The sequence below is a fragment of the Channa argus genome, chromosome 10, assembly GCF_033026475.1.
Source record: "Channa argus isolate prfri chromosome 10, Channa argus male v1.0, whole genome shotgun sequence".
NCBI classification, from domain to species: Eukaryota; Metazoa; Chordata; class Actinopteri; order Anabantiformes; family Channidae; genus Channa; species Channa argus.
In genome coordinates this window covers 7,731,844-7,748,932 of record NC_090206.1, presented here as the reverse complement: position 1 = coordinate 7,748,932, position 17,089 = coordinate 7,731,844, and the positions used below count along the sequence as shown (strand labels likewise).

The window sequence follows — 17,089 nt, the reverse complement described above, 5'->3', positions numbered from 1 at the left end:
TGCTTTTTTTTGTGTGTGTGTGTGTGTCCTTTCTGCTTATCCCGTACGTTCAGGGTCACCACAGCTGATCATTTATCCGCATGTTGATTTGGCAGAGTTTTTACACCGCATGTCCTTCCTGATGCAAGCCTCCCCAATTTCTCCCAGGTTTGGACCCGGCACTGCACAGCTGGGGATGGGAAAGGGCTGTTCGGGGTTCAGTGTCTTAACGTGCATGACTCTTATTAAAATAAAAATAAAATAGTTTTCTTTAATATTTTGGGAATAAATATTCTACTTCCTGTAAACCTATTGTTGATACATTATTGTTTATACACAGCAGTTTAATGCGTGCTGCACTTTAAGGACACAGGGTCACATGTTCACTAAGACTAATAGTTCTGGTAATCTGATTAACAGCAACTTCAATGGAAATTAAAATGTAGGAAAAACATTAATCAAGGTGAATCTGGTAGGCCTATTACCTCATTTAGTAGACTTGAAGAGGGCCTCTTTAAAAATCTTCACATTGTGCATGTTCTCAAATAAAGGTAAATGAAACTACCACAAACTAAAATAAAATACGTATTGTTCCAGAATATCACAGATTACTGATCACAAGCAAAAAAATCTACAGTTGCCATGTAAAGTTTTAATTTGCTCAAACATTTTTAGATATAGATACAAGCTGGTGCAAGAAAAGATTTTATATTTTCCATATCTTTGACCTGTTGCTACCTTGTAAATGATTGTAAATCTATACTGTATCTGGCAAAACTCACACACAGAGCACACTGTAATGCTATTTTAATATATCATAGAAAATGTACACATAAACAAAACATATCATAGTGCAGAGGATTCAGTTTATTGAAGTCAAAGTTTAACAACTTAAGTTTACAATCTGTATTTTTTGTAATATATATTTATATATATGAAACCAAAAAAGGCTACTTTAGGAAGAATAAATGTTATTTTCTTTCTTTTTAATATCATCTTTAGTCAGTTAATGTACAGAATAACAGTAAGCTAATATTATCCTTGAAAAAGAGCAATATGTTCCTTTTTTAATGTCGCAGTGCAACTTACATCTTACACACCTGTGCAATGTACCATGAGGTGTACACCCCTGAAAAAACACACAGTGGAATCTCCCTTTTCGGCCTGTTTTTGCAGGTCTACACACACAAAGATCTGGAAGGGATAACACAGTCTGTGCCTACAAATTATAACTCTCATAATTCTGTAATCTACAGTATGTTGCCTGCTCTTTAGAGTGGCAGTTAGAAAAAGAAGACCAACGCTATGAATGAGAAACTCAGAGAAGTCTGCAGACTAAAACTATTGTATCTTCTACAGCTGCATGTGTAGGAACACCAGAATAGTCCACTGTGGCCAAAGAGAGGGCTGGGAGGCACAGGGAAAGTGCTTGCATCATTTAGTTTTTCTTTGTGGTACTGTCAAATTAACCATTCAAAAAACATGAGCTATATCTCTGGGGTGTGTTTGATATTTCATGACCGTGTGACATGATGAAAAACCTGAACCTACACTCAAAAAACCACAGTAAAATATGAAAACATATACAAATTGTGCTGGATACAGCGGGTGCTACGCGTGACTTTCAGAGCCTTCAACACTGGGGGGCAACGTTGAGTCCTTGGCCTGATATTGCAGATGAAATGATTCATCTGAGTTGCACAAGACATGACAGACCACTTAGTGTAGAAGTCTTTGACCATCCAGTATCAGCCATATGCTTGGCAGGAATGTCAAAAAAGCTATCATTTTAGAATTTTACAAAAAAACGTACTGCTGCCTCTCAGGTGAGATTCCTGACGCCAATGAGCATGTGTCAATCTTTCTATTTAAAACAAAGTATCAAATTGGAACCCTTCTGTCGGGACACCAAAGGAGGATCTGCGTTAGATGCAGTAACTAAGTAACAACAAAAAAACAAAAGCCTCCCTCAGTCATTTACAGTACGTGTATAATGAAGAAAGAAGATGTATATAAATATATAAATAAAAAGTCATTCTTCATCAGTACTTTTGCATGTATCATGCGCTACAAGTCTAATTATCTTGCAATCATGAGAGGAGAAAAATAAAAAACACAAATGATCAACAATAGTGTACGCTGTCCAATCAAATCAATCCCAGGCCTTTTTCTCATGCAACATTTCACCAGGAGAAGGGTCAGCAAAACCAGTAAGAACTGTCAGTCAGCTGTGAGTGATGGCCTCCTAGTTGTTCGACTGCTAGATACCCTGCACCTACAGAGTGAAGAGGGGGACACTGCAAAACCTTGGCATAGAATACGGCATACTTTACATTATATCTATGACACAAAACGTAAATAGATTTTATATATTCATCTATGTTTAAATATATTTGTAGACTGTACACAAATCTTTAGAAAATGAGACGGCAAATGCTTTTACCTGATATTTTGAACAGCAATGGTATAGAGGCCGATGAAACATAGACCCTGTGATGCAGCCAATGAGATATAGAGATATAGAAAGTGCATTCTTTGTAGTGAGTGACTTATTTGAAAGGAACTCTCTAGCTTTTGCATTCGCTATTTAAGAAAAAACAAATTAAAAAACACAACTAAAAATATTTTGCACCCACTCAAATACATACTCTCCGTCTTCCCTCCGCTACCTCTAGAAGCATATCACAGTGGTAGTGGAACGCAAACATTTACATCAGTATACACAGCAGTATACAAATATACACAAGTCTTTGAGGACTAGAGAGAGAAGAAACAAAGGGGCAAAAAAATCAAGAAAAGGAAACACAGAGAGAGGGAGAGAGAATGCAAACTGAAGTGTAGAATTGCACTCAATCAGAGGAGCCTCCTTCTGCAGGCAAAATCATGTTTTTTTTTTTTAACAGTTCACAGTTTGAAATAGTGTGCATCTAGCCAGCATGATGGTTTCTCAGTGCTCATAACGCTTGTTTTTAATCAGCTATAAACCAGCATTGATGGCTACCTTTCACAGTCTTATGTTAAAGCCACTGGCCTTATTTTCCTTACACTGTCCTGTCAGATCAGCCTGGAATTAACAGTGAGGTCCCTGTAAATAAGCAAGATATGCAGTGAGAGAGAAAAAAAACAGAGAGAGGGAGATAGGGGGAGAACTGGTGGCTCTGGGTGCAAAGTTCATCAGTACAAAAGTACAGTGCTCTGGTGAAAAGGGTTCTCCTCTGTATTGCTGCTACATAGCTCCCCCTGCCCCCTGAAATCAACTGAAGGAAAAAAAAAAAAAGCAAAATGAGGAGAATACAAAGGAACATACGTGTTAAAAAGTCTCCTTTTTTCCATCTTGCTCGACAAAGCATGTGGAGTTTATGCTGAGTTCCATAGACAAAGGAAGATTAATGCTTTCTGTTCGGGCATGCAATAGGCACCCTGTGGGGTCCTCAAGATTATCAAAAGTTCATACACGCAGGTCTCAGACTGTTCCCTCTATGATATTTACACATCTTACAATGTGTGTTCCTGTGTGTGTTTGTGTGTGTGTGTCTGTGTGTCTGTGCGTGCTCAGAGTCATGATCAGGAGACAGAGTTTGTAACGTAAAGCTCTGTCTGTGTTTGTGTGTGGGAGTTTGTGTCTATCAAGTCTTTGCTTCTCTCTCACTTTCTCACACGTGTGTCTCAATAAAGGAGTGTGTGTGGGTCATGAGAGGTGCGGCCAGCGGGGAGAGGTCATCCTGGCCATTGGTGCCGGGGCTGAGCTGGCAGATGTCTGCATAGAGCTCGCTGTGCCACTGCTTCCACTCTCTGAAGGTCTGGGAGCACAGGCCAGGGTCCTCCAGGAGGGCACAGATTACTGCCAGCTCCGACTCTTTGGCCTTGGAGGAGGAAAAAGACACCAGGAGGTTACTACACTGACTTCTCAAACACCGAATTGTTCTTCAAATCCCCCAAATCTTGTGTTAGTACCAGAGTCATCTCTTTGCGCTACCTTCAAGGTGCTGCGGAGGACTCGGACTCGGTGCAGCCTGTCATTGAGCAGGGGGTCTCTGGCTCTCTGGGTGAAACAGCGTCGGAGGTCCTGTCTGCTACAGGGTCTTGGGTCTCCTAGGGCCGTCACGTTAGCATGCTCCAGGGCCCGGTATAGCTGCTCTAGTCCGTCCAACGGCTCCGGCTCACGCCCCTCTGACACTCGCCGTTCCCTTCCTTCAGACACCCTCCTCTCTCTGCTCTCAATTCTCAACTCTCGCAGGTCTGAGACAGCCAGGAGACAACCGGTGGGAGTCACTTTCACAATGCTAACAGAGTGCTACCAGTGAGAAAAGTTAAGCCTGGCAATTGTCTTTGCTTTCATAATAAAATTTTTTTCACCAGAATACTGAAGTCAGTAATATAACATAGCCTAGATCATAAAGGTTGTTTTATTTTGGGTACTTAAAGCATATGCTACAGACGTGAAAACAGTACACTGTAAAACACAGTTTGTATTGGTAACTGAGTCAGATTAATGCCCAAATATTGCAGAAGAAGTGTAGTATTTTTTTAAAAGAAGTATTAGTATTTTTACTTGGGTAGGCCTATTTAATTTGTGTAAGATTTGACTCACCTCAGTGTTACAGCTGAATGTTTTTTTTTTAATTACATTAATGGGTCACCTCACCCATATTAGCAACATATAATTAAATAAATTGCCATACAACCATATTATTGTTACTCTGGACCCCACTTTACAGATTCATTTGATATGGGCTCCCTCTCCTTGCAAATCCCTGCTCATACTTACTAATAAAATACGTACGGTCGGCTATGTGTGGAGATCTTGTGATGGGTCCTTTTTGGCACAAACAGTTTTGTATATGCATTTTACAACAACAAATTTGTGAACACGGGTACAAGAAAAGCTCAGTTTGTGAATATTAAGTAGTTAACAGTATTGAAGTATCAAATTAAGTAAATGGACAAAAGTATCACAGTTACAATAAATGTGCAAATGTTAAGTTTCAAAGAGCTATAATTTGTGAACAAATATGTATTTGTTTTGCAGGCAAGTGCAAAAGTTTGCATCCCCTTTTTTTGAAATGACAAAACGAGTGAAACATTATTTCTCATTAACGTAACATTTAATACACATTCAGTTAGTACAAATGTTCTTTCATCAAAAAAATAGTCGATGTTTGTTTTTAATTAATTTATCAAGAGGGAAGCAAACATTTGTACCCAACTGTTTTTCTTTTTATTTGTTTCTATTACTTGTTAGACCTCTGACAAACTATCTCTTAAACTCCAGTAACACACTAATACATTTTTTTAGAATTAGGGAAGGGCAGGGCTGTGTAAAAAAAAAAAAAATAAAAAATAGGAAAACATTTATAGACCATATGAACAGCCATTGTGTTTAGCAGCAGACTTCTGAAATACAATACAATCAACTGATTAAATTACCTAAGCAAAATTTGACTATATGTAATTATATTAAGTCAATGAGCAATTGTAACAGTAAAACGTTACTTACATATTAATGTATCATAATCCAATAATTTTAGTCAAATACCTTTATGACAATCTACCGTTAGCAAAGTGATTATGCAGACAGTATAATCATTTTCAATCATAGGCTATTGTATAGGGATGCATAATGGACAGCACAACATTCTTGGCTCATTTGTTACTTAATAGTCTATTTTACTGTGCATACTGTACTTGTTCCTCTCCTTGTATAATCCAGACAGTGAGTAATTTTCTTACCCTCCTCACCCTCAAGCATATCTGCAGCCTGTCCCTCTGCCTCCTCATCCTCGCTCCTCTCCTCCATATGAGCTGAGGTGTGTAACAGCTTTCCTGGCATCGGGTCTGTGTTCCTGGGCAGACTCTGGCTCCGCTGCTTGTGGGATCGTCTGTGTGTGTGGCTGTGTGTGTATGGCCCCCGCTCCAGTGGGAAGGGCCCATCCCGCTCCCTGTCCCTCTCTGCGGCGTGGTGTCTCCGTACGGGCAGCGTGGCTTGTCTGCGTCTCTCTGGGGACATGCCCTGTCTGCCCAAGCCTCCGTACAGCCCCATCTCTCCAGCCATGCTCCCCATTAGGCCTCCGTAATCATTGTCCCCCGGTGCTGTCTGGAGGAAGTGCAGCCCTGCACTGGTCAGAGGAGTCTCAATGAGATCCTGCCAGGAGCGGCGCTCACGATGTGAAGAGCGGCAGCCAGATGAGTGGGTACTGGTGCTGCCTGTGCCTGTGCCCATGCCCATGCCATCTCCACGCTGGTCCTCAGCTGAGGAGTGGGAGTGCGTGGACTCACTGGAGAAGTGTCGACCGTGCTTGGGCTCTGGGAAAGGGCTAGAAGAATTGACCTGCAGAGGGAGAGGGGAGGAGGAAGAGACCATCTGTGGAGGGATGGGGGAGGAAGAGGCACTCATTGGTGGAGGGAGTGGAGACGGTGTTGAGCGCATGAGGCTCATGGAGCTGACTGATCGGGGTAACTGGTCATAGCTGTGAAGGAGATTTGTCTGAGGGGCCAAGGGCAAGTGGGGTGGATGTAGTCGGTTAATGTGGAGGGTAAATGTAAGCAAAGATATAAGGGAAATGTGACAGGCAAAAGAAGGACACAAAGGAGGTGTGCAAGGAAGGACATTTGAAAAAAGAACATAGGAAAGTATAAAGAGCCATGAAAGACCAAAAGATGAGAGCAAAACGGCAGCAAAAAATGAGATGGCAGATGAGTAATTCTTAGAATGACTGATCTGAATGTTGTAGGTTTTAGCTGGTACAAATATGGCACAAGTGCCATTGGTATTGCTCATGTATATGTCTTAGCATCTGAGGAGTACTTTATTACACTATCTGTCACAGGTGAGCATTGTGAATTGTCGCCATCTAGAGGTCACAGTGTGAACTATTTCTGGCAGCAGAACACAGAAGTGAGAGTTTTGGCTGCTTACCTAACCAGATAGTCTCACACTCTGATCTTATATTAATGCTGAGAGCTCTGGTCTATGCAGCTGTGAAAACTAAGGGGGTTTCAGAATTAAAATATTCTATCAGAATGAGACACCATAAGGAAATTTCTGCATGCATGTGTGTAAGTGTGTGTATGCATGTTTACTCACCGATGGTGTGCGATGATAAGTATCACAGAGGGATGAAGGTCCCTCCTGTTTCAGTGTCATTGAGCCATCGACCTCATCTTGATCACTCTCACTCCAGTAGTCTGGTGTTGGGATAAAAAAAACAAGAAATGTCAGCAATTCATGGACGTAGGAGTAGAGAAGGAGGAATCATTTTTAAATTAGCCAATCTATCTCACCTTCATCAGGGCGTGGCACCTTGTCATCTGGTGTGTAGCCAATAGCAGCCAGTCCCAGCCGGTTCATCCACCTGTAGGAAACAGCGAAAGGAGATAAGAAGGACATGAAAGGTTAGATGAAAATAGCAGCAGAAAGGAAATGAGGAAAGGATGGGTTATACTGGGCAAATGGTAGGTGATGAATAAAAAACTTTCAATCTAAATAATTTAAGTGGTGTCTCTTAATGGCTGACGTCTGTCTAACTGACTCCCCCTCGGACCCCCCCAATGAAGAGAGAAAAGCATCAAGATAATTAGAGAGAAAGAAAGAAGTGACAATCCAAAGAAGAGAACACCACTGGCGTTCTCTCTCTATATTCACACTTTATTTCCTCTACCCATCCTTCCATCTGTCTTCATTGCAGATTATGTCCTTTGTTTCACCAGACACAGAATAATAAGGTCGCTACTAAGAATAGAGTCCCAGACATTGTGTGAAGAACAGGGAACTGATCGTACAAGGATGCACATGAGCAGGAATCAATGCTGTCACTCAGATTGAATATTTTCTGTTTCTATTATTGTTAGCACGTTTTATGAACAATAAATGGATCTAACTAGGAAAATGTTCCCCCCAAAAAGTTCCTGCTGAGGAAATAGTCTAGCAGCTACTTGGCTGAGGCTTCCAGCACTGAATATGTTATGTTCAAGCACTTTTCACCAAAACACTTTCATTATCATGTTTCAAGACTATTTTCTCACACCTACGCTAACAGCTACAGTACCTACCTACCTTCACACGTACACCGATCAGCCACAACCTTACACTGGGTACACCTGTACAATCTAATGCAATACAGCAGCTCTGCCATGACTCCTACTTCTACAAGGTTATTATTTCTCAGTTTTTAGGTTAAAACTATCAGAAAGGTGATAATTCTACTATGTGTTTCTTATTGGTTAGAGGTGGTTCTAATGTGTTGGCTGGCATTTTTTAAAGTGATGAGGGGGCCAAACATTAGAACCACCTCTTCTTATAATGCACTCCAGTACGAATCCACTACCCACCTTGACCTCAATAATAAACAAAGTAGAATTATTACCTTTCTGACAAGAAACAAGTGCATACAAGTGCACATGAACATACATGTACGTGCAACAGCATCACTTGCCCCTCCAAACACAGTATGGGAAGTCAAATACAGCTGGTTAATTACTCTCCCCTAATTAACACCCAATGTCACTGAGAAGAGGTGTGGATAATTAGAGCTCATCAGATAGCGCTCCTGCAAATATCACTACAATCTCCCTCTCACATAACCACATATGTGGCGGCACACACACCCGCACGCACACACACATTTACATACACAGTTCAACATTTAACAACAGAGGGCCAGATTCATGCTTTATTCATGCACAGTGTTGCGTTGGTGGACTGTTGCCTTGCGTAAACTTGGTTTACTCAGATAAAATATTCATAGAAGAACATGTGATGTCCCCAGCCTCTGCTTACAGTCCACATTAAGACACAAACACACAATCAGAGACTTGCAGGTGCTCACCTGTTCATTTCCTCAAGACAATCTGTGGCGAAGAAGAAGCTCTTGATTTTGGGATGGCAGGCTTTGAAGGCACTGCAGTCAGTCAGGGAGAAGAAGACTGATTAGTGTTTTTGTATCTGCGTGGTATGTTTGTGTGCATTCATGTTGTGTGGGTGAGTGCAAATGTGCTTGATTAGTAATTTTGACGACACATGATGGGCACTCACAATTTCCGTCTGCACTCTATGGCTCGGTCTATTCTGAACTCAGGGAGGCTAATGAAACCCTCAGCCTTCTCATCCTGCAGGCAGACAGATGGAGGATGGTGGTACATCATCAACACAGAGAACAAAATGTCATGCATAGTGAAAACCCAGTTTTATTTGAGATAGTAGTACTCCAGTCAAGCATTTGAAAACAACACATGTTGTTTACATTGGCCAGGATAAATTCCTTTGCCACTTAACATGAAAAATATGATTTTGTTAGATACTGTGCAATATTTAGTTATTCATCAAATGCTCTGGATGCACGGAGGAGATCAACAAGTATCAACGGCAACAAGTCATCCATTCATTTTGAATATTTTCAAGCAAAAATTGCAACAAAAAAAAAATGGTTCTAGCTCAGAGTATTATAACCATATTATACAGTAAATTAACTACATTCGTCTGTTGGATTGTTGGTCTGGTAAAGCAAGATATTTGATGATTCAATCTTTGCCTGTTCCCTTGATGATATAGTTGTCAGAGCTTAGATTTTGGCTCATTTAGTCACAGCAGACATTATACAGCTGTCATTTAAAAATGTGGACTGAACTTTATGTTAAAACTTAAAACTCCTTTATTTTACTTTGTGTATTTATAACTTTGTCAACAAAGAGGCAGGAAGAAGAAAAAGTAGTATAAAGTCTGGGGGCTGTTTTAGTTGAATATGAAGCCTTACATTTTGGTTGGTGTACCAGTAAAGGCAAGACTCTTTGAGGATAAACCAGTACTTCCTCCATTTCTGGGTGAAGTATCCTTTAGCATCCTTCTTCTTCCACAGCCAGCCCTCGCAGTCACCGTGGCCCAGGTCCTTACAGGAAATTCTCCTTCGACTTGCACTTGTTAGAGAGCCTCCAGAGAGAGGGGGAAGGGGGGAAGGGTGTTACTACAAGTGATTTACTTACAGTAAAAAAATCAAGTTGAGAAATATACAAAGTGCGGCGATGGCGAGGCTAATCCATGTGTTTGTGCTGTACACTGAAAACATTTGGGATCGAAAGATGGAAGTTATCAGATGGAAGGTCAGAATTTCTATCATTTACAACAGCACTGAAACAGGTAGTTTTAAAGTAAATCAAAGTAGACAAAGCTTAATATTTTGTCGCAAATTCTAGTATCTGCATCAAGCCTCTGATACCTCTCCATTGGAGGTCTCTTCTTTTGATCTGCCTTTCCACCGGTTGCTTTGTTGAGCTTCCATTGTGTTTTATATCATTGTCTTGCTGCATGATGATCTGATGATGTTTTCACACAAATTGTTACTGTAGACATTTATATTTATTCTGCTACCATCATGAGTTGTATCCCAAATTAAAATTATTGAGCCTGTAGCAGAAGCGGCCATGTGGTCTAAGCCATGAAACTCCCTCCACTCTGCTTCACAGAGAAGCTTGTATGATTTGGATCATGAGCAGAACCGTTCTTCCTCCACACTTTGGTAAGTAGGTTAATCTTGGTCTCATCAGTCCATAAAACTTACAGACTTTTGTGGCTCATCTCTGTACTTTTTTTTTGTTGTTGCAAATTCCAACCTGGCTTTTCAGACCTTACTGCTAATGAGGTGATGTGCATAAAGCAGTGTGCTTCACCCTTGCACTGCGGAGGTTGTTGGTGAGGTTGGTGAGGACTGTTGTTTTGGGGTTTTTATTCACAGCTCTCACAGTATTTCTGTCATCAGCTTTTGTTGTTCTGTTTCATAAACAGTTCTGTGTATGTTGCTGAAAATGGTTGTGTATGGCCATTGTTTGTGTCTCCGATTGTGGTTCACCCTTTGCTCCTATTCAAAATGGTTTGCTTTGCTCCCATTGACATCTCTCAGCAGTTATTGTCTTGACATATAAAACCTGAGGCTAAAACCAATAGTAATAATTTTAACTGTATATTGTTTGAAAATCAATCTGACAGAGCACACAAGCACAAGAAGACAGCTGTCAGTCACATGTTCAAATAGTTCCTCTGGAACTCAGTCGGGACTCAGTAAGTTAGAGAAGGACCATCCCCTTGTAAAATAAATGTGGAGAAAACAATAGAGAAAAAAATGAAATTGCAAATAAGTTCACGTAAATTGCTCATTTTGAAGGTGAAGTGTGACTCCGATTATGCACATACTGTAGCTAGCAAGTACTGTGCAGTATATATGGACGTTTCACACACTTATATTATCATGCATGTCTAAGCTCTTCTTCTCATATATTAAGCCATTTTCTCCTAGTGACACACCGCAGGTTCCCAATGTAAGCTGTCTTTAGGGTTCATGCATCGACACTGACGAAGATGGTAAAATACAGGATCCTTTACGGAAGGACAAATACCAACTGAATAAAAGAAATTCAAAATCAAGTGCCTACCTTTACTTCTCTTTTTGGTTTTTGTTCTTAGAGAGGTGTAATGGAAAGACTAGAGAGAAGAGAGAAAAATGTATTAGCTCAGAAAAATCTGTAAAACAATTCTGAGAAAGATATGTTGAAACACGTTCAAGCTCAAGTTTATTTTTGGTGTTGATGCATTTCACACATAGAGGAGCAGCCAGTTCCATGTCTATCTATGTTTAGCCTATTTTGTTTTTTTCACAGATACTGCTGAAAAGATTACAGGAACAGGGGGATCGAGGAACCACAATGCTACAGCCAAGAAGTGACCCACAAGTTGTGATGGAGCGCTGAAAGCTGCCTGCCACAGAGGCTAAAGCTCAATGAAGTCAGGATGAACTGCATCACCTTTGCTACTTTTAGTGAATCTGAAAATGCTCAAATGCACCAAAACGGCACTGCCCAGATGCATTTAAAAAAATTATTTTGAGGATTTCTGTCTTTATACAATAGAGAGCAGACAGGAAACATGGGAGAGAGAAACATGCAGCACATTATAAGACCAGAACACTGTGGCTATGTGGTATATGTGGTAACCATTCAGCTATGAGGGCACAACACCCCAGTAGGAAAGAATGGGATTCTCATAACTAATATGAGCTTAATCATTTTAGTTTTTATTTCTGTGTCTTGTATGTTTCTGCTACAAGTTAGATGGCTCCCTTTTTTTCCTTTGGAAAGAAAACGGGCAATTCCAGAGCTACTATGGAACAAAGTGCATTAGTACAGACAGCATTTTATTTCCCAGTTTATTAGGTACACCTAAACTGATGCAGTATAGTACAGCAGCCCTTTATTAAATCCTTTCATTCATGTGGATTGTATTGTTCAGCGGTGTTTAATTCTTCCTTTTCTCTTGAAGAGCTCTTTTTTTTTTTATTCAAAGGAAAAAAATTAACCCTTCTATATCTCCTTTACATCTAAAGGATGAGTCTTTTTCACTTATTTCTCCTAAAGAATTTTAAGAAATAAATATCAGACTAATTAGAAACTAGCCTGAAATGAAAACCTCAGTTTTGTCTCAGAGAAGGAGAAGAGCAAGCTTTTTAGGCAATACATTTCTCCTCTATGTAGGTGTTAAATATTTGATTTACAAACATATATATAATACACATATACAAAATATATTCTTGATATTAAACGCAACCGTGCCCAAATTGTATGCTAATTGTCATTTGTATGACCTCTGTGAAATCGTGGCTACTGTGGCCACAAGTCGCAATTAAGTAGGTTAGAGGACTAAAATTAGCATGGCTAAATAACGCTGCTGGCTATTTATCTAGGTAACAAAACCGAATAAATATCTGTCATCTGAACTGACTCATTGCATGCTGCAACTCATAGTGCTTTGGAAGAGATAGGGCTAATGACTAAGACAGCTTCCTGTGTCACAGTAACCTAAATATGGAAACCAATTTACCTCATCTGACTGTTATCTTTATTTAATAATTACATTCCTGAATGGATTTAATCTCAGGTATCTCTCCTATTCTTGTCTGGCTGTATGTTCAGCTGTTATTTGGACACAATCAATTTCCATGTAACACTGGATGTAGTTGCTAAGAGACTGATGATGTAACTGTAAAGCCCATGTTGCTTCAGTAAATTGGGGTTAGAATCTGACTTAAAATGAACCGTAAAGATAGGATTGTATAAAAATTACAAGGATGCACAAATTTTGTAAACGGTCAAACCCATAACATCATCTGCTCCATTACCTTCCTCATGGAGGCTGCTCCTGAGCTCCCTGAGCCTGAGTACCTGTAGGAGGATGGACAGGACTGGATGTGACCAAAAACAACTCATAGGACTCCTTTACACAGTCACAAGTAAGTGGTCAAACGACAGTCAACCACAAAGGCAAACTCACCTGTCTGTTGTGTCTGCTCGGAGTGTGTCTGCACCTCGCTAACAGAAAAAGGAAAACAAAAAAGGCTTTATTATAAATCTTTTAAAGACCATGGAGGGACACATAGATATACATGGTATAGAAGGAAATTTCTCCATTTTTCTTTATTAAAAAGCAAACTACATAAAGTAGTTTACAAAGAATGGGCAGTTTTTCCAATACATTTTGAAAAAACAAAACCACTTTGACAGTGCCCTAAAAGGTTTTTTGCTAATAAATGGCCATTTCTTGATTTCAAAAGTACTGTATCTTGTACTCTTGAAATGAATACAAATTGGAACAGACATTTAAAATATATTCAGTCACAGTCAACTAATACTGTACTTCTTACAGGTACACTCATCAGGAAAAACATTATGATGTTATACAATGTTATCAAATACAGTGGCTATGCTATGAATTCTGCAGGAATTCTTTACAACGTTATAATTTCTCAGTTTTTAGGTTGAAATTGTCAGAAAGGTGATAATTCTACTATGTGTTTATTCCTGATGTCAAAGTGGGTAGGAGAGTGCATTAGAGTGCACTATGAGTTGAGGTGGTTCTCATGTTTTGGCCACCCTATTTAAAATGAATAAGGGGGCCAAAACATTAGAAGCTCTTTTTATAATGCACTCCAATATGACTCCATTATCCCTTTTCTGACAATTGCAACCTAAACACTGAGAAATTATAACATTGTAAAAGTAGAAATCATAGCAGAGCCACTGTATTTGATTGCATTATATTGCACAGGTGGTCACGCTGTTTTGGCATTTGCCAAAAGGTAGGTAATTTAAATTGATGGCAAAGAAGATACATATAAAATGAGAGAGGAAACAAGCAGGTCATTAAGCCTTAGCTTGGCTTATGTTTGTTAGTGCAGGAGAGCTTACTCGATGTGTTACCAAACAGGTATGAGTCACCACCATGAGAAACACACAGCTGAGAGGGTTAGACAGGGCTGGTGTGAGCTAAGCTGTTAGCAACTTGTGAATGTGTGTGTTTGCGTGCGCCGTGTTTTAAGCACGGTCTGTCAGTTGTGATTGTAATTGGTCTGGCTGATGCTGAGTCATACACCTACTCACAGGGATACTTGTTTGTGTCGGTGTGTGTGTGTGTGTGTGTGTGTGTCCTGTGTGTCCTGTGTGCACGTCTGTGCCTTGGTCCAGAATAAACTCCTATTTAGACTCAGGCGCATCTGAGGAGATGGGGATATTAGGATGAGTTAAGATGAGTCGTGAGATGGCTACCCTGAATACAAATACACCCCTGCTAGTGTGAGTTTGTCTGTGTATGCGGGAGTGTGTGTGTCTGTAGTGGCATGTGCATGAGAAACAATGCATTGTTACATATCAATGTGTCTTCGAGTGCGACTGTCACTATCTTGATCCGTGATGGTGGCAGTGTTTCCATAACATTCATCATCCTCGCTCGTCTTTGTCACCATTACCTGAATAATGTGTGTGAATCTGTTCTGTGGGCATCATGACCTTTCCTAAAGCTGAGCTGGCCATTTACAGTGAGGTGAATAAAGATTTGTCCATCAGTGACATAACTCTTCTCCACTTAGTTACATGAAACATTAAGGGTATTTCAGTGCCACTTCTTGACAAGTAAAATGCACAGGTGTGTATATTAAAACTAATGAATCCTGAAAATCCATTAGCCTGTTTAGCTTTAGGGTACTGGTTGTGCCTACTGGCTCACTGTCACATTTGCTTTTCCTACATTCACAAGTCTGCTGTGAAAATATCTATTAATGGATTGTATATGAATAAATAAACATCGAGTATCAAGTACTGAAAATAAGAAAAAACAAACATTGCTTTTATTTCACTGTGAAATTCTTTTCCATTTTTCTACATGCTGTTTCTTTATTCATGAAATGCAGATATTTAATTTGTTTATATATATATATATATATATATATATATATATATATATATATATATATATATATATATATATATATATATATATATATATATACACACACATATATAGACCTACAATATTTTATATATTTCCTGTTACCACCAAGTAACTTTAAAAGACCATTTAACAGTAATTAAGGCCATCTTTCAATACTTTCTGACATCCCCGCAGCCCATTTGTTTCCTGTCAGGATTTACTTTTTTGAGCCATTGTTTTGTTTTTCTAATGGGTTGACTGGTTGTCCAAAAGAGTTATTAACAATGCCTATTAAAATGGTTGCGAACAGTGTTGTTTGGGACTATTCTAAACCTGGGTAGCAGTCAGTTTTCATTACAGCTGGAAAATGGTAAATGTGGGATTGACAAAATAAACTCCCAATCCCTTTTTCCTTTTTACAAAGGTGCAACAGTGGGACATGGATGTGTTTCTCTAGTTTTGGCACAACAGTGGAGATCTATGATACACATAAATAAACTACCTCAGGCTTTAGCATAAACTATTGTGTTTGGTCATTTATAAAGGGCATCATAGTTCTGTGTAAAAGACTGTGTACGTACAGGCAAAGGCTCAGGTGGCTGGTCTAGGCGCAGAGTGGAGGACAGCATGGAGGGGCTGATGGGAAAGCTAGGGCTGCTTGGATTGCGGCTCTTGCGCCGAGAACGTCTGGTGGAGTCTCGCCGACTCTCTCTGCCTGGACCCTCTGGCTCCTCCTCGATAACCAGGATCTTGTCGTCGCTAAGGTAACGCAGCAGGGAGTTGTCTGAATCTGCAGGGAACAAGGGGAAGAGAGGGATGTGAATGAGTGAGAGAATGGACAGGCTCAACAGAAGAGAGGACAGGGAAGAAAACCACACGGGGAGGAGATATCATCACAGAGATGAGGGAGAACCCCAGAGTAGAAAACTGATGAGGGTGAATCGACTTCTCTCGAGATAAAAACCCAAACAGAAAGGGATAAAAGTGCCTCAAAGCTGCAGTATCTGATATGGATCCACAGCCAGGGACATACAGCTAATCTGTATGCAGTGATTATGCTGTGATTTCGAGAGCATACTGTTAAATCTTGTCAGTCACAGAAAGTTTTATTCCACTTAAGCCCCAGATTAAAAAAAAGCCTGTTATCTAATTTGTTTATTGTATATATGTACTTAAATGTGAAAAGTAAAAAGGATCTCAGAGAAAGAGAAGGAGAAAGGCAGACCCCTGACACAAGTATTGTGCTTTAATGTTATTCATAGACTTTCTGTTGGTAGAATGGAGGATCCTCAGTTGAATACAGATCGAGTCTCGCTGCAAAACGGCGAAGCTGGTTAGAATTGGTCACATAAAAATAGCCTCATTTCCAGAACGGCCGTATAAATGCAATTCCCTTGCATTTATGTTTATTGGTCAGTCTGTGAGATACATACCAGGCAGATATGTATCCTAACACAACCACAACACTATGGATAACCAGAGGATGAGCTGAAATATGTTGAGCTGAGTATGGAGCAAAGCACGGGATCAGTCTGACTCTTTTGTGTTAAGTTTCTTGGGGGCTGTGTTTTTTGGCGTGTGTGTGTGTTCGTGTGTGTGTACCTCGGCTCCCTCTCTTGCCCATGCTTGGTTCCTTGGCCTCGGCCATCCAGTTATATTCGGGAGGCATGGAAACAGGTCTGAGGTCACCTGGAATGACCAATCAGCAATCAGAGAGTCGGCTTTTGCGGGAGGAAGTGAGGGTAAGCGGTGAGTGAGAGACAGTAGGAGACAGCTGGGGGTGTGGACACGTGAGACAAAGTGTGTGCAGGTGAGGGGTAAGAAAAGGGAAACTCTCGAGGGACTGCTATGATGTGCAAGGCAATGGTG

General features: G+C 40.2%; 1 protein-coding gene across 8 annotated transcripts in view; it reads right to left on the bottom strand.

Moving 5' to 3' along the window:
• Window positions 1-702: 702 nt before the first annotated feature.
• The window catches only part of si:ch211-26b3.4 (connector enhancer of kinase suppressor of ras 2), a 56,517-nt gene continuing 40,130 nt past the window's right edge, over window positions 703-17,089 (bottom strand). The window contains exons 12-25 of one of the 8 annotated variants that reach the window (XR_010915424.1): window positions 16,823-16,909; window positions 15,802-16,010; window positions 13,289-13,326; window positions 13,137-13,179; window positions 11,398-11,446; window positions 9,729-9,901; window positions 9,011-9,084; window positions 8,805-8,876; window positions 7,261-7,331; window positions 7,064-7,164; window positions 5,710-6,463; window positions 3,956-4,218; window positions 2,423-3,842; window positions 704-2,254 (exon numbers count right to left, since the gene is read on the bottom strand). Coding sequence is in view for 7 of the 8 variants with exons in the window: in XM_067519112.1 (XP_067375213.1) it covers window positions 3,633-3,842; window positions 3,956-4,218; window positions 5,710-6,463; window positions 7,064-7,164; window positions 7,261-7,331; window positions 8,805-8,876; window positions 9,011-9,084; window positions 9,729-9,901; window positions 11,398-11,446; window positions 13,137-13,179; window positions 13,289-13,326; window positions 15,802-16,010; window positions 16,823-16,909 (2,144 nt within the window). In the remaining variant the exon portion in view is untranslated. The other 7 variants (XM_067519114.1, XM_067519113.1, XM_067519112.1 and 4 more) reach the window with 7 other exon arrangements.